This window comes from Rhinolophus ferrumequinum, chromosome 5 (genome assembly GCF_004115265.2).
Source record: "Rhinolophus ferrumequinum isolate MPI-CBG mRhiFer1 chromosome 5, mRhiFer1_v1.p, whole genome shotgun sequence".
In the NCBI taxonomy this organism is placed as follows: domain Eukaryota; kingdom Metazoa; phylum Chordata; class Mammalia; order Chiroptera; family Rhinolophidae; genus Rhinolophus; species Rhinolophus ferrumequinum.
The window spans coordinates 62,331,892-62,356,168 of NC_046288.1; the positions used below are offsets into that span (position 1 = coordinate 62,331,892).

Genomic DNA, 24,277 nt, shown 5'->3' on the forward strand with positions numbered 1-24,277 from the left:
AATCCAGGGGAAACAAAAGCTGAGCAAAGTCAAACTGAGAAGCAACACCATGGGGTGGTGAACAGGTCAACCCGAGCACCAGACTGCCTGGGTTCATGTCCTGCATTGTCTCTTACTGCCTGCGTGTCCTGGCAAGAATCAGGAAACTTTTTTATTTCCTCAGTTGCCTCATCTATACAATCCTTATAACAATAGCAACTTCCTCATAAATTATTGGTAGTAGTAAATGAATCAATCCACATAAAGTATTCATAGTACAGTCTGAGTAAGTGTCCCACTAATGTACTGTATGTTTATATAGATCTTTAAATTTCAAAATATGAGAAGCTGGACGTTTTTTAAAAAAAATGCAGAATGTGAGTCAAATAAATGTGTGTTTAGTTTTAATAATGTTGAGGTAGAGATAATATAGTAAGTGAAATGATATACAAATAAAAAGCTGTCAAATGTACAATTATTATTCAGACAAAACTCTTCTTTTAATTTTACCTAACAACTATTTGAAAGGATTCCACAGTAGCATATTCTCAATGTACTATGTGAATATGATACTAATTTCCTTATTAAGATATACACTATTTCAAGAAATAGAAATGACTTTGAACCCCTAAAATTTATTGAATTTTTTCTCATACTTCGTGAATATTATCATCATGAATACAGCTCTACTTGATTCTAGAAGGACACTGTTAAAATACAAAAAGTTTTCCATTGTAAGAATTCATTTCTTTGCATTGGGAAAGAAAAAACAATATTCTGTGCTACGGTTCAAAAGTAGATAGAATACGAGGACCTATTTCAACTTTATCTCCAGTGGAATAAAAAAGGTAGAATACAAATTCAGTTGATTGGTTTGTAATGTCAAAAGAGAGAACTGGGTGAGACACTTGAGACCCTCAAGTAAACATGAGTAAGTTCACGTCAACCATAATTACTGATTATACCTCCTAAAGTGAGAAAAGGGAAGCCTCTTACCTCAATTTCCTGAGAAACTTCGACAGACTTAATTAGAATAAAAGCAAAAATCACTATCATATCATTGGTAAACATTAACAACTTTCCATCCTGAGTTGTATTAAAGAAATAGTTTGATAGTCTATTTGGGCCATTTATTAAGAAGAAATTAGAAAACATAGTGATTATGATTAACAAGAAAGTAAAAGTACGTATGGTAGTCCATCCATGGCAGAGGGGTAGCAAGACCCTCCGCTTACCCTGTGTAGGGTCCCACAGGTACACTGAAAAACAAACAGTACCTTAATTAAATCTGTAGGTTTGTTCATGCCAGATAACAGTTACAAAACTAAGACTAGGCTAAACATTTTATAATTAAGTTTTAATCTCATTATTCTTTCTGTCTTGAAGAAATGTGGTATAGAGATGGATTTAATGACTAATCTAGATTCTTTTTATGCTACCTCATCTGTTACATTTTGGAAAAAGTGAGTCCAGTACTTCATTGAGGATGCTCTAGGCAATAACAAATGCATCTCTCTTCTCCTCCTTGGAGAGCTGTCTGCCAAGTATCCTCTATCTGAAACTGTTTGCAATAACCTTCTCTTTTCTTCCATTAAACAATAGTAACTGATTTGGATTCTCTCCTTATTATCACCCTTCATTTGGAGAATTCCATTTAAAACATAAAAAAAATAAGAAATTAAAAAATGGAAAAAAAAGATACAACTGCTTCTCTGTTGTTGGTTAATCAAGGTCACCTCTATATTTCTAACTGATTCAGGTTGGAGACCAATTAATATCCATTTTCACAGGGACATAATTCAAAGCCTCTGACTCAGCTACATCTTCCAAAGCTGGGTAAAAATCCACAAGCTTGCACCCATTTTGGGGCAAGAAAATAATTTTATAGTTAAGGGAAAGCACCATGGTTAATACATTTGCATGACGAGATACATTTTAAATTATGTATAATATTGCTGGTGGCATATGAGTATTTGATTCTAGTCCAGAAACAATCTAAATGATACGTTTGGAAAAATTGGAGCATTCATTTTTAATAACAATATATGTTTTTGCATAATAGATAATGTGTAAATGATGAGCTAAATAAAAATAAGCAGAGATTCCCTTCCCCCAAGTTAAAATTAAATCGCTAAAAGTATCACCTCTTCTATAGTTAGATATATGTGAAAATAAATAGAAACGCTGAAATATTTAAATTGCCCCAAACCATTTGGTTCATACGTGCAGAATGGCTAGAAAAATGGTTTTGCAACTTGTCATAGCAAAGCAGGAAAGGGGTCAGGAAGCAAATGTAATCCCACAACTAGATCTGTACATCCTCCAGCATCTCAGATGCGAAGGAAAGGAGAAAACAGGAAGAAGAGAAGGACTTCCTGGTCTTTCAGGGGCTGCTATGGACAGCTGAGAATATAGAAGGCGCCATAAAACAGAGAAGTCCCACAAGGCGGTCCCATATATGTACATATTTCCAAGCTGGGAGAACACCTGTCTTGACCTCCACCGCCAGCACTGAATTTGCATTTGGCCCACGATAGACATTTACAACATTGATCTGCCCCTGATACTTTAAAGAAGAAAAGTGAAAACCAGTAGGGGACTAAGTGTTGAATTTCAATGGCCCACACTGGTCTTGTAATTCACCTTGCTCCTTATTCACTCTCGGTTACTAGCTCCTCTCCCTCCACCTACTGCCCAACAGAAAAGAGTGAGAAAGAAAACACAGAGATTGCGAGTAATGAAGAACATTACTCACGCTTAGGGTTAATATAGATTTTATTTTCAGAAAATAATTATGTTTTGTAAGTCTGGATTGTAGGTTGCTCTATCGTAGGTGTTTCCCTGTGTATACTTGAGCACCTGTGATGGTGAGATGGACGGAAGAGCTAACAACTCCAGGAATTAATTAACGTAATCACATTTGACTTATCTGACTCCTTACCCCCATATTTAAATATTCGACATCAATTCTATTTCTTAACTGTCTCTAATCTATGCCTGCCTCTATATTTCATCTCTCACCAGCCTCTATATTTCATCTCTCACCTGCCTCTATATTTCATCTCTCACCTGCCTCTATATTTCATCTCTCACCACACCGGATTATCTTTGGCCTGGGTCGTGACATTAGCTGGGCTCCTAGTAAGGCATCTCACCTCTAGCCTCTTCACAACGCTACCTCCAGAGAGACAAATCTGAACTGAGTGTCCTCTTTACTGCTAACAAGTGTAAGCTGAAACTTATTTATAAGGTCTGGCCTCAAGCTACATTTCCTGCCTCATGTTACCCAACGCCCTGTCCTTAAGCCTATATTCTAACTACATTCAGGAACTGCTCGTCTCTGGACAATGAAGGCACTTTCACATCCCTTGCCCTGGATGTATGGACTAGATGGAGAGCTCCTAGTCCTTCTAGCTTCAGTGCAAACATCACTTCCCCTGGAGGTCTTTTCTGACCCCCCGAGTCAGAATAATGGAGTAAGTCAGAATAAAATGGAGAGTCACTTTCTCCATTTGGCTCCCATAGCACTTGCATGGCACCATATTATCGCATTTGTCAAATTGTACCATACTTGACTGCATACACATCTCTCCCTGTTTAGGTAGGGGCTCATGAGGACACATGTTACTTACTTTTGTACCTCTGAGCACAGAGTACTCAGGCATTGCTCGGAGAACTTACATAGCGTCTTAGACATGATAGGCACTATATTGATTTGCTGGTTGTTTTACTGAAGCAACACTGCAATAGGTGCATTTCCAGAGCTGCCTGGAGACTTTAGGTTGGTTTGGTGTAGTAGACTTGTACCTTGTACTGTGAGTAGATACAGGGTAAGCATGAGGGGAAAAAAAAAATCTAAGAAATCTTTATGATGTTTTCCTAATTTACACGTATGGTATTTCCAAGTACAGATTTTGGCAGCTTCATGTTTCTCTGTCCAGGGAAATTAGATTAAAAAGACAAAGTTTATCATAGAATTTAATGGTTGCCTTACGAAATCTTAAGCATTGGGCAGCATAGCTTCATTGCCCACTGCAGAAAAGTACATTGCACACTAGACCAATGATTATTTTAGCTGACTCATTTGACTGTATATGAAAGAATTCCACAGACCAGAAACAGGGCATTACAGTGGAAGAATAGACTGGGAGAAAGGGACTTGGGTTAGACCTCACTATGGCCTCTAATTAAACCACTTAGGGTCTTGCTGTAGGAAGATCATGCACTTTGGAATTAAAGAGACCTAGGTTGGAATTCTGGCTCCATCTTTTAAGACTTTAGGCAAATTACCGAACCTACTTACGTCTCAGCATCCTCATGGATAAAACTTGAAAAATAATGGCCTCAGTGGGTTGGTATAATAATATATAAAAAACGTTCAGCACAGCACCTGGCATATTTCAGAGCTGAGGAAACAGTGGATTCCTTCACTTTTTTGGGTGTCAGTTTTAACCTTGTAAAATGTAGGATTTTAAACTACTTAGTTACTTAATGATCTCAGCACTCTTTCCAGCTCTAAAGTCCTATCATTCTTTCATCCTTAGAGCTACAGATAGTACTGAGAATCTTTGACAGTGTTTTAAGAGCTGTTACATTCTGATGAATGCGCCTTTTTCTTTTAATCTCTTTAGGTTTAATATTCTTTTCTTTTTCTAGCTTCTTGAGATGGACAGTTAAATCATTAATTTCCAAACTCTGTTCTAATACAGACATTTACTTTCTTATTAAATGTATTGGGGTGACATTGGTTAATAAAGTTAATAGGTTTCAAGTGTGCAGTTCTGTAATACATCATCTGTATATCGCATTGTGTGTTCACCACCCAAAGCCAACTCTCCTTTTGTCACCATATATTTGATCCCCTTTACCATCTTCCTCCTCCCCACTTTCCCTCTGGTAACCACTAAACTGTTGTTTCTGTCTATGACTTTTGGCTTGTCTTGTTCGTTTGTTGCTTTCAGTTTTATACTCCACATATTAGTGAAATCATATGGTTCTCAACTTTATTCATTTATTTCACTTAGCATTATATGCTCAAGATCTATCCATGTCATCACAGACAGCAGTATTTCACCTTATGTCTGAGTAATATTCCATTGTTTAATACACAGATTTAAAACTGCATTTCCTTCTATTTTTTCTAAGCATTGCTTTTGCTGAATCCCACCCATTTTGATATATTATTTTCATTTTAGTTCAGTTCAAATTGGGGGTTATCACTTTGTGAGGGGTGTAAATGTTTAACTAGTACATTGTTTTGTACACCTGAAACTAATAAAAATATTTTTTAATTTTCCTTGGATATTTCTTTGAACAATGCTTATTTAGAACTATGTTGCTTAACTTCCACATATTTAGAGATTTTGTAGTTATCTTTCAATTGTTTTATTAGTGTTTAATCACATGGAGGTCAGAACACAAATTTAATGATTTCCATCCTTTGAAATTTGTTGAGACTTGTGTTATTACCATGTGGGTGGATCATACTATATATTTTAGCAAATATTCTATGTGTAATAGAATAAAAGGTATACTATGTAGTTATTGGTTGTAGCATTCTATAAATGTCAATTAGGTCATTGTGAGTAAATCATGTTATTCAAATCTTCTGTATACTTACTGATTTTTGTTTTCTGCTTGTTCACTCAGATCAGGGGTATCCAAACTGCGGCCTGGGGGCCAACTGCGGCCCGCAATCCATTTTTAATTGGCTCACAGCAAATTCCAAAAACATATTTAGTTTACTTAAATAAACCAGGTGAGGCAATACGTACTTCACCTCAAGTGAGTGGCCCGGCTGTTTGTGTATTTTGCCACATATGGCCCTTGGTAAAAAATGTTGAAAAAAGTTTGGACACCCCTGACTCAGATACTAAAACAAGTTCGTAAAAATCTCCAACTGTTATTAAAGGTTTGTCTAGTCCTCTTTTAGTTTTGCTTTATATATTTTGAAGCCATGTTATTAGATGTTTATAAATTTATCATTATGAAATGTCCATTTATCTTCTTAAAGCCTACTGTGTAATACTGATATAACTTTTTTTGATCAGTATATACTATATAATTTAATCTCTATTTTAATTGCAGTGTTTAGTCTATTTACATCTAATGCAATAGTTGGGCTTATGTTATCTTTCTATTGGTTCCATCCATTCTTTATTCTTCTTTTCCAGCCTTCTCTTAGAGAAATTACTTTTATTCTATTTTTTTCTCTTCCATGAGATTTTTATTTGTATCTTTTTGTATTCCTCTTTAGTGGTTTTCCTATATAGAGGGATATGACAATATTCACTGTTATTATAGTTCAGCTTCAATTTCTACTTTTGTCACTTCCCAAATACCTTTAAAAGAGGTTAACTACATGTGTCCCTTTTGCCTTGAGCTGTTTTGCCCTTTGAGCTGTTCCAGACCACCACAATAAAGTGAGTATTACAAAAAGGTGAATTGTATCTTTTTGCTGGTGGATGGTCTTGTTAACTTTTTTTTTTTTTTTTTTTTTTTAACAAATTGAAGGCATCAGTAAGCATAATAAAATGAGGTAATCCCTATAAAGCATTATTACTGTTGCTTAACACAGTCAACATTCCTTCATATTACCTTTTCCAGTGCCCTTAATTACTTCTTATGGATTTGAGCTTTTATTTGTGGTAATTTTCCCTAAGGCAGAAAAACATCTTTTACTTTTTCTTTATATGTGGGTTAGCTGATGACAAAGTATTTCTGTTTTTGCCTGACAATGTTTTTATTTCATCTTCACTTTTGCAGGATACTTTCACTAGGTACAACAATCTAGCTTGGCCATTTTATTCCTTTTAGCTCTTTAAAGATGTCATTCAATTGTCTTTTGACTTCTAGAGCTTCTCTATTAAAACGTGAACTGACGGTTTCCTTGTTTTTCTGAAGGTAATGATTTTTTTCTTTTTCTGATGGATTTAAAGTTTTTTTTTTTTCCCCCTTTTACTTTTGGTTTTAAGCAGTTTACTATAAAATTAATTGCCCAGGTGCAATTTTCTTGCTTGGAGATTACTGTGCTTCTTCAATCTGCATGGATTGATGTCTTTCAACAGTTTTGGAAAATTCTCACTTGTTACTTCTCTACCATCTTCTGTCTCTTTTTCTGGGACTCCAATTACATATATCTGAGACTGATGATACCTCACATGTTGCTTCTGCTTTATTCTATTTTTCCTATTCTTTTTTTAAAATCTGTGCTTCCATTTGGAAATTTTCTGTTGACTTGTCTTTGAGTTCACTAATTCAGTCTTAAACTGTGTTCTGTCAACTGTTAAGCCCATCTACTATTAAGCATTTTCTGTTTTAGATATTGTATCTTTTCGTTTTAAAATGTGCATCTGATTTTTTAAATATTCCATTTCTTTGTTGAAATTATCCATCTTCTAGTACACTTTATGTATCTTTTCCTATATTTTCATTAACACATTTGTAATAATTAAACAGTTTTTGACTGCCATCATCTTGGTCATCTGAGGAGTTGACTTCTATTGTCTGTCTACCTTTTGTTTATTAATCATATTTTCTTGATTCTTTGCATATCTTGTAATCTTTATTGTATTCTGGGCATTGTATTTTTAAAAAGCTGTTATTTAGGGACTGACAAGAGGCTAATCATGTTAGTTCCTCCACTATTTGAACTGGATGTAGTTTACTTTGAATTAAAATGTTTCAGTAGCAAGACTTGTTGAATCTTCATGTTAGGTTCTAGTGAACTTTGTCTCCCAAACACCAAGAGACTGTGGAAGACTTTACTCTGCTTTTCCATCCCAGCTTTCTATCATCCCATGCTGCCCAATGCTTGCAAATGTCTCATGGAGAAAACTGTTCATGCTTTTGGGGCTCCTCTATCTATAAAGCCAGCTCACCATGAAAGGACGTTCCACTCTAGAAATTAAGTTTGTCTAATCTTCTTTGTCTCCAAATCTCTACTATCTCTTTAAACATAAGATGTTTATAATTTAATTGTTTTAAGTTGTTGCTTAGAGTTTTACTTAGAGGCAGAAGTCCTTTGGACTATAGTTTTAAGTTAACATTTTTCTTACCAATTAAGTTATAAAGAGGTTGGCTGCTCTCCAGTTCACTTTTCTCCATATCTCTTTCTGCCACACAAAAATAGTCTGTCTTACATGAACTGTGAAACAATGGCTTAAACTATGGAAATAGGTTATGTATTAATCAGAATTTATTGTGGAAATACTTTGTTAGCAACCATTAACTAAATGCCTCTCTCTTGGCTTCTACCAATGAGACAACTAGCTTTGTTTTCAATGTTAATGTAAAAGTAAATTCCATTCTAACATTCTTTTGGTAATAATCAAATAATTGATTATCGGAACCAAATTATTACGGAAGCCTAATTGGAACCTATTTTAGAACTATGATGACTAGTTGATTTCAACTGGACAGGCTTAATTTTAACATGTAAAAAAGTCCTTGTTTATCTTGATATTACAAAAAAAATACTTGGAAAATCTGAGGTTTTAATTTTTATTTTAACTTAGATGATTTTCCTGTTGAAATCAATGACTATTTTCACTTTTTAGTACATTTTGGTTAGTAAACCTGTGCTTATATATGTGAGGACTAACTCATACAAAACACTTGTACATTTCGTTAAAGTAGAAACCAAGACTGAACACCTGTTTTAATTTTTTAGTATACCTAAAGTGGTAAATTAATCATATATTGGAATGTGGATAAAATATTTTCCAAAGTAAACTGTTATAAAAATACTGTAATCCTTTCTTCAAATTCAATGATTTAAGAACTCTCACTGTACAATTTTCTTTAACTGAAAATTATTGAAAGAATCTAAACTGAGTCTGAACTGTCAAGTAGGCATGATTTAACTCTGAAGGAAGAGTGGTGACACAGTTGAGAGATAAAGTACTAATCTATACACTGTAGGTTTAATTCAGTAGTCACTCAGTGATGTACAAATATGCAATGGTTTAGTTTTTACCAGTAACGGCTATGGACTTTGCTTTGTCTTGTGTTTATTCTTGTGCCTACTGGCAAAACTGAAACTTGCTGAATAATGATGGCTTTCTCAGTTTAATTCCTTAAATTTCCGTATTTCTGGTTTAAAATTTAACCTACTCCAAACATGGAGATCTCTAAGCGTCCTCCTTCCCACTGTGCATACTGTTCTTAAGAGCAGCTGCCAGGAGCTGATGGTGGTAAGCAGAAGCCAAGCCTGCTCTCCATTCTCTATCCTGTGCCACTGATGCAGTATGTGTGTATATTGGGGTGGGGATGTAAGTCTGCTCTGGTGTCCACTTACATTAAGGTAAGAATGTCAGTAGTCCACTGTTCTGACCTTGGCTGCTTTCTATCCAATGCTGAGAAATTATCTCTGTTTATATCTGTGTGATCTGGTAGCCCTAGTGAGGATACTATGTGGCTTTGTCTTCCTGAGACTTCTGGGAATCCACAAAGCATACAGCAGGCAGCATTCTCTTTTTCCTGAATCTAAGACATGGCGAAGGCCCCTCTGAATGTGAAGTCATGGAATCTCCTCTGACCTGCCTCTGGCAGTGGTAACTCGTCCCCTGCCCCTTCCTGGATACACAGGCCTGGCTTGACTTTCCTAGGGTCGCCTGCCAGTGTCTCTCTTCCAGGAAATCTCCACATCAGTTACACCGTGGATTGAGGGGATGTAGTGAGACACTGTCTGGATTCCCTAGAGCTCCCACACACCTAGGGGCAGCCCCCCACCCCAATGCTGTATTTAAGCTGTTCGCACTCCAGCTCTTCAAGCCAGCAGAGCACTCACTTTTATCAACTTCTGCCACGAGGTCAGACTTTGTTCAAGGTCTAGGGTCAATGCTCAAACTCTGCTGGCAAGTTTCTTGGGGTATTCCATATCTGGAGGGATGATAAGAAGGAAACCCCTTGCCTCCTAAACACACATCATGAAGAGGGGCAGGGATGAGATAGGTGGCATTTACATAGACTTTGCTCTCTCCAAAAGGCAATACGCCTCTCCCCCTTCATAACAATTGTTTGTGGACTAAGTAGGTGGGACTGATTGGTGGGGAAGATTCTGTTGAATTTTCCATACTTAGTGAAGACTGAGGCAATTCTCTGCATTTAACAGGAGCAGCAAACAGTGACTTTGGACTTAACTGTGAGCTGTTTCCCTGTTCACTGCAGTCCTGTTCAAAATGGCTCCTTGGGAGCAGGTAAAGTTCTTACTAAGTAAATCCCAATCTAGCAAGTTTATACTCTCTACATTTTACGATGTTTTTAAAGAATGAACTCCAAAACTCCTTATTATTTGACATTTTAACATTACACTGTCTGAAATAAGTCTTAATACTTCGTACATTTAGACTATCATCATTTTCAAAGGCAAAATTTCCCAATATTACATAAATGTCCAGAATGAATTAAAACATTTTATTCTCATTTTAAAATGACTTAAACTGCAATTTAATAATAACTAATGATTGTGTAGTCCCTTATAGTTTACAAAGAACTCTCACATAATCCCCACAGCAAACCTTTGATGTTTATTCAACATTTACCTTTACTTTTAGTTTAGCTGTTTTATTTCCCCATTTTATGGATGTGATCATTAAAACATGGGGAGGTTAGGGACCTGCCCTGTCAGAACCAGGACTCTAACTCAGGCTGTGAAATAAAAATTTGGGGGTTTTCCCACTCTGTGTTCCTTCTGCTATACACATGTACAAATGCTGTTCTTCCCCAGTAGAGATGATGTCTTCTCAGTACGACGTGTCTCCTGAGTTAATATTCTGAAAGTGGAACTGGATACATGTCTGGGCGCCTTAGTCTATCACCCTGTCCTCCTTGCAGGCACAGATTGCATGTCTCTAGGATCTCAGGCCATATCCCAAAGGACAGCTTTTAAGAAATGAAGTTAAATAGAGCCAAGTGCATACAACATTTAAGTTCCCAATTCCCTGGGTACGTAAAATGAAAGCATTGTCTGGCCCTGAATTTACTTGTCTCTCACATAAGGGCTAATATCTGTGAAGGCTTTGAAGATATAAAAACATTTTTTCTTTCAGCAATGGTGAATTTTCTTGCCAACGACTTTACCATCCAGGGAAGTAATAGGCCACACTTTGCAGCCCACAGGGGTCAACATGCCTTCTAGAAATGTCACAAGAGAGCAGTGTGCAAGGAAACTGGAGCTCAAAAGTGACACGATATGCCCACTGTTACCATAGTTACAACAGGAAAGGCCACGAGAGCCTCCTTTGTCCTATAAGCAGTAAGATAAGCCTTTTGAGATTTAGGATCACCAGGGTGAATAATCCCTAGCTCTGTCCACAAGTTCTTGGTTGTCCTGAGTTTCGATATGAAACAGGGAACAGAGGGAAGGATACATGATTTGTGTACCTTCAATAAAGTTGTTACTGATGTTTCATCAGTTAATCTTTGTTCTCAGAACCTGTCCTAACTTGCAAAGTCTTAACTTATTCATTCTCCTACCAGAAAATTGTTGGAATTCATGACCATGACTAATTTTGGTTAGTTTGGGTATGACACTCCACAGAGTAATAAAAGGGAGAGAATGTCTCTCTCATTCCTGAATTTCTGAGGCTTGATCAGGATAGAGCTATGGAAATCAGAGCAACCGAGATTTATAGGGCATCCCCACAGCCCTTTATACCTCCCAAATCTGGCTTTCTAAGCATGATGGAATCCGTTCTAACTTGTCGTTCAATGTTTGAATCTCTTCTACAGCACTCCTGCCTGCCAGAAGGGTGTGTATTCTCCGCTTTGATGACAACTTTTTTTGTGATGCACTCATTCCAAGTTGAGCCAGGTGATTTCATCTTTAGACAGCTTTGTGAGATGAGGATAGTAACTATACCAACAAATCACCACCACCACTTACTGTGAGCTACTCTACATGAGACACTATAAACGTCCTGTGATCGCTCTTAATTGTCAGAACTCCAGGAGGTAGCTGACCGTTATCATCATCTTCGTTTTGCAGATAAGGAGACTAAGGCTTAGAGTAGTAAAAAAACTCCTCCAGTGTCACACAGCTATGACATATATGTCGGTTAGAATCCAGGGGATACATGACTCCAAAACCTAAGGGAAGAGGGAGGACGGAAGAGGGAGGAGGGAATAGAGAGGAGTGAGGAGGGAAGAATGAGGAAAAAGGGAGGAGAAGAGAGAAGGGATGTAGTTCACACGCTACATCCTCTATGTCCTTTACCTGGAGCTGAGATCTGTCTCCTTGTAAGTGCCATCCACGACGTGGTCCTTGTTTTACCTTCTGCAGACCCATGGAAAATATCTTAATTCCTTTGCCACCACTAGCTCTTCAAATATCTAGCATGGCTTTCGGGACATTTATAATTCTGTTCAGACCACAGGGTGCTATTTATAGATGTCCGTTGTCTAGCCTCCCTAAATCACATGTTTGTCTTGTGTGGCTTATTGCATTAGCTTTCTAATGTGTCTCCTCCCTGTTCTGCCTTCTCTCCTACCCCCAGGAGCCATGGTAGGCCTTAAAATATGTCAGATCACTTTAGTCTCCTGCTCAAAACTCTCTGTAGCTTCTTATGCCATTCAAAGCAAAAGTGAAATCTTTACAGCCAACATCAAGATAACAAAGCCCCGTGACATGGCCTCCACTCCCATACCCTTCCCTTCTGCTCATACTGCCCTGGCACACGGGCCTATGTAACTGTTCCCTGAGTGTGCCTGGAATGCTCTGATCTGGAATGTCCACCCGGTTCTTTCCTGCCCTTTCCTGTCTCCCTGTGAAGTCACCTTATCAGTGAGGCCTTCCCCAACCACTCTATTGGAAACAACATCTCTCACCTCACTGCTGTTCCCTTTCCTCCTTCCTTTCTGTATTTTTCTGTATATCACTTAACACCATCTGACCTATGTTTCTTTGATTTCTTTGATTTTTGCTTGCCCTCTTCCCTTACCCCTACATAAGAATACCAGTTCCGTGAGGGGAGAAAGTTTCATGTAAGTTCAGTTCTAAGGTTACATCATAAGAAACTGTCCGACAAAATGACCATTTCACATAGGTCAACCTACCCCATCCCCTGCCCTAAGGGCAGCCTCTGGCACAGCGTCGCATTCAGTAAGTAACTGGTGAATCAATTAATAATTTATCCTTAGACTGATAACAAAAATACTGTATTATAAAGCTTTTATATACTTTATTATCCATAAGAACTTTACTATCCACTGGTCAGATTTCGCTTATCCTCTCTGTCTTAATCCTACATGGAGCTGAACATAGATGGGTATGCAAATAAGTACTAAAAGCTCTCCTGTTGATACATTGAACCTGGCTTTTAATTGTATGATTTGGTATTTTCTTCCCAGCATTAACTAGTTTTACCCCTCATCCATCAGACTCAAAACTTCCCGTGTTGAAAAGGGCAACCTCCCTATCAACTGGTAGGATCTGTTCGGATTCAAGATAAGGTTCTTTCTTAAGCTAAATTAAGTCAGTGAATGAATTTGTAGCTTATAATGTGCAATATAGCTGAAAAATCACTGCAAAAACATTTCCCCCCCACAGAACACCATTTCCTATTGGCAGATTTAGTTTACTTTTGCAATGTTTCAGCCACTGTGTTTTAAAAAATGCTAGAAATTCTAACGTTGAGAAATAGATTCGCTATGATGAAATACATTACACAATATAAGAAAATTTAGGATAATTATTGTAGGACTGACACAGTAATCCTTATTGCTGATTACAAGGCGTTGTGGAAGGTGTTGTCAAACCCCAATCATCCCTTCGATTACCATTTCAAATTATTCACCACTAATTGGCAGTGCTTCTTACAGACAGCTGAGGGTTTTGTCTCACGCGCTGAGGGCAAGGAGACAGTTTAAAAAATTTAAGTACATGTAAAAAAGCAAGTATCTTCCTCCCATTTAAAAAGCCCCTTAAGAATCCCAAATCAGCAAGAATTCTCACATTCATCTACAATTTAATATAAAGCATTAGTTTTTTATACCCACAACAAAACATGGACCTGCAGAAGTTTTCAAACAATCCTCCAGCAGCTTCATGCGGGTCTTCTGGAGCTCGGGGCTGTGCCACTCATCTTCGTCCACTCCCCAGTACAGATCTATGACCTGGGAACCAATGGACGAGGCAGCATTAATTCACCTGCGGGAAATTTTTATTTACCTACAGGCTTTATTCTTATTCACAATGTTAACATGACTTTTAACTTTTCTCTTTGCAATGTTTTTTTTTCCCTTAGAGAGGGAAAATGATTTTAAAGATCCATCTAAAGATATATATATATATATATTTTAAATCCCAAAGTGGATTGGAGATGAACATTACAATTTCTTATGTTCTGATTACTTGGTTGACGTGGGTCCAGAGAAAATGAAATGTTAAATGTCAGAGGCTCTACAGTGTAGGATTTTATTATATTGAAATAGTAACAGGATTTCAAACACAAGCAAAATGTTTGAAAGCATCTGGGATATGGTTACCACATTATTTGAGACAATTAAATAATAGTGTATATATAATGTTACTGAATGGCTTAATATGAGAAGGGAAAACAATAGGCATTAACATATAATGACGTGAAGTTAAACATCTAGATTTTTTTTTTTAAAGAAAAAGACATGTTATTATCGTGGTTTATCACATAGGGACAGACATTTTTGTTTTAACTATAAGCAGTTCAGCTTTCATCAATATATGTCTGAAAAACATGTATTGGAAAACAATGAAAGGTATGTCTTACTAAGAAGTGAGGATAATAAGAGCTTCTATCTCTTTACTTCAAAGACTACATACAAGGGAAGATTCTGAGAGTCTGTAAAACTTTTACCAGTACACTCTTTGAAAAATTTGCTGTGGAGAGCAGTATGGGTTTCATTCTCTTTACTCAACTGCTATCTGCATAAGGAAAATGTTTCCGATTTTAGCTTTGAAGATTGCTTTTTCTTTTCCTTGTTTCCCACAAGCAGAAAAAAGAACCTCCCTTCCTTACTGGCTATTTGCGTGGCACTCAGTAAGATGGAAGCACAGAGCAGGGGTCCTCCACTGTGCCCCAACCAGATCCCAGGGACTTCGTGTACTTCCCAGGCCATGACCCCACACAGGTGTGTTTGTACCAGATTCTGCTTACCTGTATTTAAGTTTTTAGATGACTGATAGAGACATAACAGCTTCTTAAAAAAATATTCCCATAGCTCAGTCCATGAGTTTTATATGAAACTGTCAGTACTAATTTTGGCGTTCTTCCCTTTAATCTAGTTAACAAGATTTAATCACAATATTATGGAAGGCGACATCTGAGATCATAACATCATTGTGCAATAGGAGAGCCTTCAGCTGTGGGTATTTAAAATTAAATGTTAATTAAAATTAAAAATTCCATTCTTCAAGTGTTCAATAGCCACATGTGGCTACTGATTCCCATATTGGAAAGTGCACATATAGAATGCTTCACCATCACAGAAAGTTTAATTGGAGAAACTGCAAACTACTGAGCTTCATACACCTTCCACCATCTTCCAATAAATTATCAAAATAAACAGACAAAACTACTGCAATGTTCAAATAAACATACAAACCTACTGCAATGTTAATGATAACTCTTAGTTGTGCCATTCACAACCAACAACCATACACAGAACCTAGTCTCCATGCTTTTCGCTGACACTGCTTGGATATATCTAAGGGAAGGTCTGATTTAGAACAAATGAAGAGAAACAAATAGTAAATATGAAGATTAATAATAAAAGTTATAAATATATACCTGTTCTTCTCTCATTTTCTTTCAATGACATAAAATTATATAAAGTAATAATGATAACAATATGTCATTGGGTTTGTAACACATATAGATATCACATATATAATGATAATAGCACAAAAAAAGCAGAAAACGGAATAGAGCTATATAGGAGTAATCTTGTTATAGCTCACTGGAATTAAGTTAGTATAAATTATAAGTAGGTTCTGGTAAGTTAAGATGTATATGCCTTAAAATAACTACAAAGAAAGTAACTAAAAAATATTGTAAAAAATATTTAAATGTTATGCTATAAAATATTCACTTACTACAAAGCAAAGAAGTAAAAGGAATGGAGGAACACAAAAGACCTGAGATACACAGAAAAAGAAAGTAATTCCCCCTAGATGTGAAAGCTTTCATTCTTTTATGAGGCCTAACACATGAGCCCCTACGGAGTTCATGAAAAGCCAGCTTCTCCAGAATATAGGTTGCTGTTATGGGAGAACTACCTAAACCTCTGATTAATGGCTGTGTGATGCCATTTTGAGTTCTGTATCTTGCACTAAATGCCACGGTGGCTTACGGGCTTTTTGAAGCTATTAATTACTACTATAATTTGTATTCTTTTGTTTACTTGATGACACTTTTATTGTTCTTTGTATATAATAAAATATGTATGTGTATATATCTTTTTTTTTTCTGTTGAAATCTTAACCTTTAGAAGGGCTCTGAAAATTTTTATCTGGCAACCGATTTCTGGAAGTTGAGATGTTACAGCAGAACCAGAACACTTAGAAGAAATACAATAGTTTCCCCTTATCCATGATTTTGCTTTTGTGGTTTCAGTTACCCACAGCTAACCATGGACCAAAAATATTAAATGGAAAATTCAAGAAATAAACCATTTATAAGCTATAAATTGAAAAAAAAAAAAAAGAAATGTAAAAGTAAAATGGCAGATTATAAATCCAACCAACTATACGTGGTCTGACAATTAAGTTCACGAACTCATCCTAGAAAAAGTGTTACATACCTCATTGCTGAATATCACTATGGTCACCTTTGAAGTACTCCCATTGGGAAGCTATGCATACATACCAGCACCTAATCCACCCTTCAAAGCAATTTTGGAACTCTTTTTCTGGAATGGCCATCAGAGTGGTCGTCGTATTACCCCTGATGTCCTGAATGTCATCAAAATGTCTCCCATTCAATATTTCCTTTATCTTCGGGTAAAGAAAGAGGTCACTGGGGGACAGACCAGATGAGTAGGAAGGGTGTTCCAATATAGTTATTTGTTTACTGGTTAAAAACTCCCTCACAAACAGTGCCGTGTGAGCTGGTATGTTGTTGTGATGCAAGAGCCATGAATTATTGGCAAAAAATTCAGGTTTTCTAACTTTTACATGCAGCCGTTTCAGTATTTCCAAATAGTAAACTCGGTTAACTGTTTGTCTAGTTGGTACAAATTCATAATGAACAATCCCTCTGATATCAAAAAAGGTTAGCAACATCGTTGCAACAAGTTCAAGAAATTAATTGTCAAGACTTCGTATAAATAATACCATTAAGTGTGATTGGATTGGCAGAGATCAAAGGCAGACTGGATAAAAACAAGACCCAACTATATGTGGTCTATAGGAGACACTTTTGCTTCAAAAAGGTGGAAAGTAAAAGGGAAGGCAAGATATATCACACAAACATCAACTATAAGAAAGCTTGCATGTCTATACTAATATCAAATAAAAAAGATATTAAAACATAAAATGTAACTAGAGATAAAGAGGAACACTTTACGATAAAAGGGTCAATCCATTAGGAAGATATAACAATTATACATGTATTTGCAACTAACCACAGACCCTTAAAATACATGAAACACAAACTGACAGACATGCAGGGAGAAGTAGACAATTCAAATATAATAGATGGAAACTTGATATCTCACATTCAATAATGGGAAGAAAAACTAGGAAGAAGATAACGAAAAACCAGAAGACTGGAACAATACTGTAAACCAACTAGCTATAATTTATCTGTAGAATAATCTACACAATAACAACCGAATATACATTCTTGTCAAGTACACAGAGAACATTCTCCAGGATAGAACATATATATTAGACGATAAAACAAGATTCAAAAAACTTAAAAGATTTAAATCATATAAAGTGTGTTCTTTGAACATACGCAATGATATTAGAAGTCAATAATAGAAAGAAATTTGGGAAATGTACAAATATATGAAAATTAACAAATATTAAATAATCAATAAGTTAAACAAGAAATCACAAGAGCAATTAAAAAGTCCTTTGAGATGAATGAAAACAAAGACACAACATACCAAAACTTATGGGATGCAGTTAAAGCAGTACTTAGAGGAAAATTTATAGCTGGAAATACCTATATTAAAGAAGATCTCAAATCAATAATCTAACATTCTTCATTAACACAACATAAAAAGAACAAGCATGAGCAAGGTAAGGAAGCAGAAGGGAAGAAATAGATTACAATGGAAATTAACGAAAATTTGTTTCTTTGAAGAGATAAACAAAGTAGACAAAACTTTAGCTGGATTGCCAAAAAAAAAAGAGAGAGAGAGAGAGAGAGAAGACTCAAATTACTAAAATCGAGTAAAACAGACGTAATTACTATTGACCTAAGAGAAAAAAAAATTTATTAGATAATACTATGAACAACTGTATGCCAATGAATGAAATTACTTAGATGAAATGGACAAATTCCCAGAGAGACACAAGTTACGTAAATTAACTCAAGACAAAAATAGAAAATTTTGAAGACATTTTCAACAAGAGATTAAATAGTAATTTAAAAAACTGCACAAAAGAAAAGCTTAATTAATTCCAGATGAACTGGTGAATTCTACCAAGCATTTAAAGAAGTGATACCAATTCTTCAGTTTTCCCAAAATTAGAAGAGAACATTTCCCAACTTATTCTATGAGACCAGTATAACCCTGAGACCAAAGCCAGACAAAAATATCACAAACTATAGAGCAATAACTCTTATGAATATAAAACAAACATTTTCAACAAAAATTCTAAAAACCAAATCCAGCAACATATAAAAAGAATTATACAATACAACTAGGTGGGATTTATTCTGGGAATGCAAGGTTGATTTAGTATCAGAAAATCAACAAATGTAATACACTATATATCAATAGAATAATGAACAAAAATCATGTGAACAATCTCGACACAGAAAAAAAAACACGTTTGACAAAATCCAACACCCCTTCATGAGAAAAACACTCAACAAACTATTAGGTTTGTGCAAAAGTAATTATGGTTTAAAAGGATAAAAATAATTGCAAAACCGCAATTATTTCTGCACCAACCTAGTAGGACTGGAAATTAACTTCCTCAACTGAAGAAAAGGCAGCATGTATGAAAAACAACACCTAATATTAGGAACAGGAGAAGGATAGCAATTCTCAGTACTTCTATTCAACACTACACTGGAGGTTCCAGCCAGGATGATTAGGCAAGAAAAAGAAATAAAAATGCATTCAGATAAGAAAGGAAGAAGTAGATAGATCTTTATTCCTAGGTAACATGATCTTGTACAGGTGACCCTTGAACAACATGGGGGTTAGGAATGTTGACACCCCATGCAGTAAAAAATCTGCATATAAATAACTTTTGAGTTCCCAGAAACTTAATACTAATGGCCTACTGTTGACCAGAAGCCTTATCAGTAACAAACAGTCAATTAACACACATTTCACATGTTACATATATACAGTACTCTTACAATAAAGTAAGTTAGAGAAAAGAAAATGTTAAGAAAATCATAGGGAAGAGAAAATACATTTACAGTTATTTATTGAAAAAAATCAACATATAAGTGGGCTCAGGCAGTTCAAACCCACGTTGTTCAAGGATCAACTGTATGTTGAAAATCCTAAGGAAACCACTGAAAACCTGTTGGAACTAGTGAGTTGAGAAAGGTTATAGGATGCAAGATCAATATACAAAAACCAACTGTACTTCTATACACTAGCAATGAGCAATGTAAGATGAAATAAAGAAATTTAAATTCCATTTAAGAGTATCAGAAAGAATAAAAAAACTTAGGAATAAATTTAAGAAATGCAAAATTTATACTCAGAAAATTACAAAGCAACACTGAAAGAAATTAAAGATCCGAATAAGTTGGAAGACATCTCATGTAAAAGAATTGGGAGATTTAATATCATTAAGTTGCAATATTTTCTAAATTAATCTACAGATTCAATGCAGTCACTATGAAACTCCCAGCTGGCTTATTTACAGAAATTGACAAACTGATCCTAAAATTCATATGGAAATTCAAGAGACCCAGAATAATCACAACAATCTTGTAAAAGACGAACAAAACACTTTCGGATTTCAAACTTACTACAAAGCTACAATAATTAAGTGTGGTACTGGCATAAGGATATTCAATATAATAAATTTGGGAATCCAGAAATAAATCCTCACACTTAGGGTCAACTGATTTCAATACAGGTGCCAAAACAGTTCAATGAGGAATAAACAGTCTTTTCAACAAATGGTTCTGGGATAACTGGATATCCACATGCAGAAGAATGAAGTTTGCCCCCTACCTCATAACATATACAAAATTAACACAAAATACTTCATAGACATAAAGAATTAAAACTATAAAACTATTTTTTTTTTAAATAGGGGTAAATAGTTGTGACTGGATTATTTGACAGTGGTTTCTTAGACATGGCAGCAAAGTGCAAGTAATTAAAATAAAAAAGATAAATTGAACTTCCTCAAAATTAAAAAATTTTGTGCTTCAAAGGATACATCAAGAAAGTGAAAAGAGCACCTTCAGAATGGAATAAAATATTTGCAAATCATATTTGATAATGGATTTGTATCTAGCACATATAAGGAACTCCTACAACTCAGTAAGACAAATAATCCATTTCTTCACAGAATACAGAGTGCCAATAAACACATGAAAAGATGTTCAATATCATTAGTCATCAGGGAAATGCAAATTAAAATTACAATGAGAACACTTCACACCCACTACGATGGCTATAATCAAAAAGACATAATGAGAAGTATTGATGAGGATATGGAGAAATTGAAATACTCATACATTGCTGGTGGGAATATAAAATGGTGCATCCATTTTGGAAAATCATCTGGCGGTTTCTCAAATCGTTAAACATAGTTACCATACGACCCAGCAATTTTCCTAGATATATATCCAAGAGAAATAAAAACACATGGCTACACAAAATCTTAAACATGAATGTTCATAGCAGCATTATTAATAGCCAAAAAAGGGGAAACAATCCAAATGTCCATCAAGTGATCAATGGATCCATAAAATGTGGTATATCCATACAATGGAATATTATTTGGCAGTAACAATTAATTCAATTATGACACATGCTACCACATGGACGAGCCTCGGAAACATTATCCTGAGTGAAAGAAGCCAGACACAACGACCACCTGTTGTATGATCCCATTTATACACAAGGTCTAGAATAGGCGAATCTACGGAGACAAAAAGTAGATTAGTAGATTAGACTGGGGCTGAGCAGGAGGCGAGTAGGGCAATTTGGGAGTCACAGGTAAAAAGCACTGGTTTTCCTTCTGGGGTGTTGAAAATGTTCTGAAATTGATTTTGGTAATGCTTAAACAACTGGGAATACACTAGAAAACCCCACTGAACTGCACCCTCTCAACGGGCCAATTTTATGGTATGTGAATTGAACTATATCTCAATGACTCTTTGCACAGTTAATTTGTATTGTGATTTTCTACAGGTCTTACATCTCCCTACTCATAGATTTGAGTGCAAGAACAGTATAAATTGAAATCAAGCACCTGTCACGTTAAGAGCTAAAGAATAAGATCTAACTAAATATATGCAGACCAAATGACCAAGGTAAAAGTCAAAGTAAGACTGTCACTTATATTTTTAAATAGAAGCCTAAGTATTGCATTATTTATTTGCCACACATGGAAGTCTTTTGTAATAGTTTTGCCCTCTGTTATTTCCTTTAAGTTTGGCAACTACTGCTCTTATCCAGACCTTCATAACTCCACATCTCCTTACTTCAGTAGCTTTGTTTAAATATTCTCCTGCTTCCAGCTTTTCTCCTTTAAATTGTGTTTTTCTCAAATGTCTTTATGGGAAGATGATGAAAAACGGATAAAATCAAGCAACCATTGAAGTCAAAGGGGAAATAAATCACTGAAACACGTAACTTATGTAATACAAAACACCATCTGGGGCCAACAGAAATGCCATATATCCGCATGATCAATAACTGGCAAAAAGCAGTTGGAACCCAAAGTGCTCAACAAGACAAGATTTATTATATACTTAAAAAAATTAAGTTTAGCTTTTAGTCTAATGTCCAGGCAATGCAGACACTGGAATTTAATTTACTATTTATTGGACTACTAACTTGTTGACAGCACATTTTATGTGCCTTTACTTATTTCATCACTGAGTATAAAAGCTCAGGAAAGTAATTTGATTTTATCTCTTTTTACTTAAAACCATCTAACTTGTTTCAAAATATTCTTAGGGAAGCTGATTTATCATGCTCCGTATAAAATGCTGAAGTGGTCTGAAAACAAAAAGCCAGCAAATAAAGGCCCTAACAAATTTAACCACTTGAAATCAGACATAATTATTTAAGTACCAAGAGTACTGAACAAACAGTAAAGCAACTGTAATAAATAATAACTTCATGCTTTATCAAAAAATAGTCAAATTTGAATTCACAACCACTTCACACTATCATTTCTTTAAAGATAGCCTTTGAATTTTTTTTCCAAAATATTTTCCTTCTCAACTTTCCCATGCCATATGACACTATCTGAATGCAAAACAAAAATGTAACTACAGAGACAATATGACTGATTTTGTTTTTGAACAAAAATAGTACAGAAATGAAGGCTGTTCCTTAAAGTTACTAAAATGGGAGGCTACACATTCATTCCAATGGTTCTGCCACAGCCCAGGGCATTTCCTGTGTAGGAATCATCTCCTTTTGTACTGGAAAAACTCTTTTCCCTGTGTAGTTGGAGTTTATTTTTACTACAAATGGTATTTCTCCTGCTTTACTGGCCTTTACATTGATAAGAAATGGCTTTGAAAAGACCGTTAGCCCTTTTAAAAATCAACTCAATTGTTAAAGGGATTAATATCTGTTATCAGTAACAATATTCTAAAGAACACAGAGCAGGATCAGCACATGTTGAACCAGAACACCATTATAGTGCTATGGTCATAACTTGTAAGGTCAATAGAGAGGTGCAGACAGCACTCATCTGAATTTGTTTTAGTAGTTGTGTCCTGTTAGTAGAATGTTCATCTCACAGGAGGCAGTAAGCAGGGAGGTGTCTTAAACCTCAGACTAGACATGCCAGACACTGTTTACCAGTGGTGAGTTGTGCTTCACAGATACTGGAATTCTCACTCTGTTTAGAATGACTTTCTCCAGATGCATGGGATACAAGAAAACAAAACAAAACAACAAAAAAAACCCTCTCTTCAGGTCCCTATCACCCATGGCCACATTTTTACTAGAACTATTGCAAAAACTGACTTTAGGTCACCTGCAATGGTTCTCTTGGTCACGTGACATATGGGAGCACGACTCCGACAGACTTTTCTGGGAAAACGAGGTCCTAACTCAAGCCCAGGAAGGAGTGGCAGGCCCCAGTGGTCACATGCAATCACCAGAAAGAAAGAGGATCTAACAGCATGATGTAGGATAATGCTTCCTCCAAAGCCTCCTGATGACAACCAACTGCTCAGACCTGATGCCTCTGCGTCTCGGGAGATTTAGCCTCTGCACAACAATTAGCTTTAACAATTATAACGTGATGCTAAGGAAGGACTAAACCAGGAGCTAAGGCAGGACCTCTGACTATTAGGGCTTAATGAGCATGGCGATGGAGAGAAGGTATGGAAAGTTGTTGGAGGCAAAGAAGGAGCCACAAGCCAGAAGCGACTGCATCTCCATGGAGTCTAAACTGGAGAAGCTCACTGCATAGAGACCTTAGCCAGGCTGCGGCAGGTACCAGCTTCCTTCCGTGGCAGGACAGCTGACTGCAGACAAGTATGTGACTGAGTGAGAAACCCAGCTTTGGCTCTGTATCCTGAGTGGTGATACAGCAACCACTGTATCAGAGGGACTCTCTGAGCGTGCCTGTGTATTATTACTGTGGCTCCCTAAATTATCTCCCTGCTTCCATTCTTGCTCCTTCTAATCCATTCACTATGCTACAGGTAGAGGGATCCTTTAAAAATGCAAATCTAATCACCATAGCTAAGATTTCTTTTCACTCTACCAGACACCCCATAGAGGAACTTACTCCTTAAACAAACTTATGAAGTAGACAGAAATGAAATCCTCGTCTTATAGATGAAAAAGGGGAGGCGCAGAGAAGTAACTTGCCCAAAGTCACCCAGGTAGCAAGTAGGAGAGGTGGGATTTGAACCTGGTCTGTCAACGTTCTTTCACAGTCCTTTCCATGCTTAACTTTCCCATCACC

At 36.1% G+C, this 24,277-nt stretch overlaps 1 protein-coding gene across 1 annotated transcript in view; it reads right to left on the reverse strand.

The window, feature by feature from the left end:
* The window catches only part of NWD2 (NACHT and WD repeat domain containing 2), a 158,336-nt gene that overhangs the window by 57,310 nt on the left and 76,749 nt on the right, over window positions 1-24,277 (reverse strand). The window contains exon 3 of the mRNA XM_033106656.1: window positions 13,978-14,094. Within this exon, the coding sequence (XP_032962547.1) occupies window positions 13,978-14,094 (117 nt within the window). The remainder of the gene's footprint in view (window positions 1-13,977; window positions 14,095-24,277) is intronic.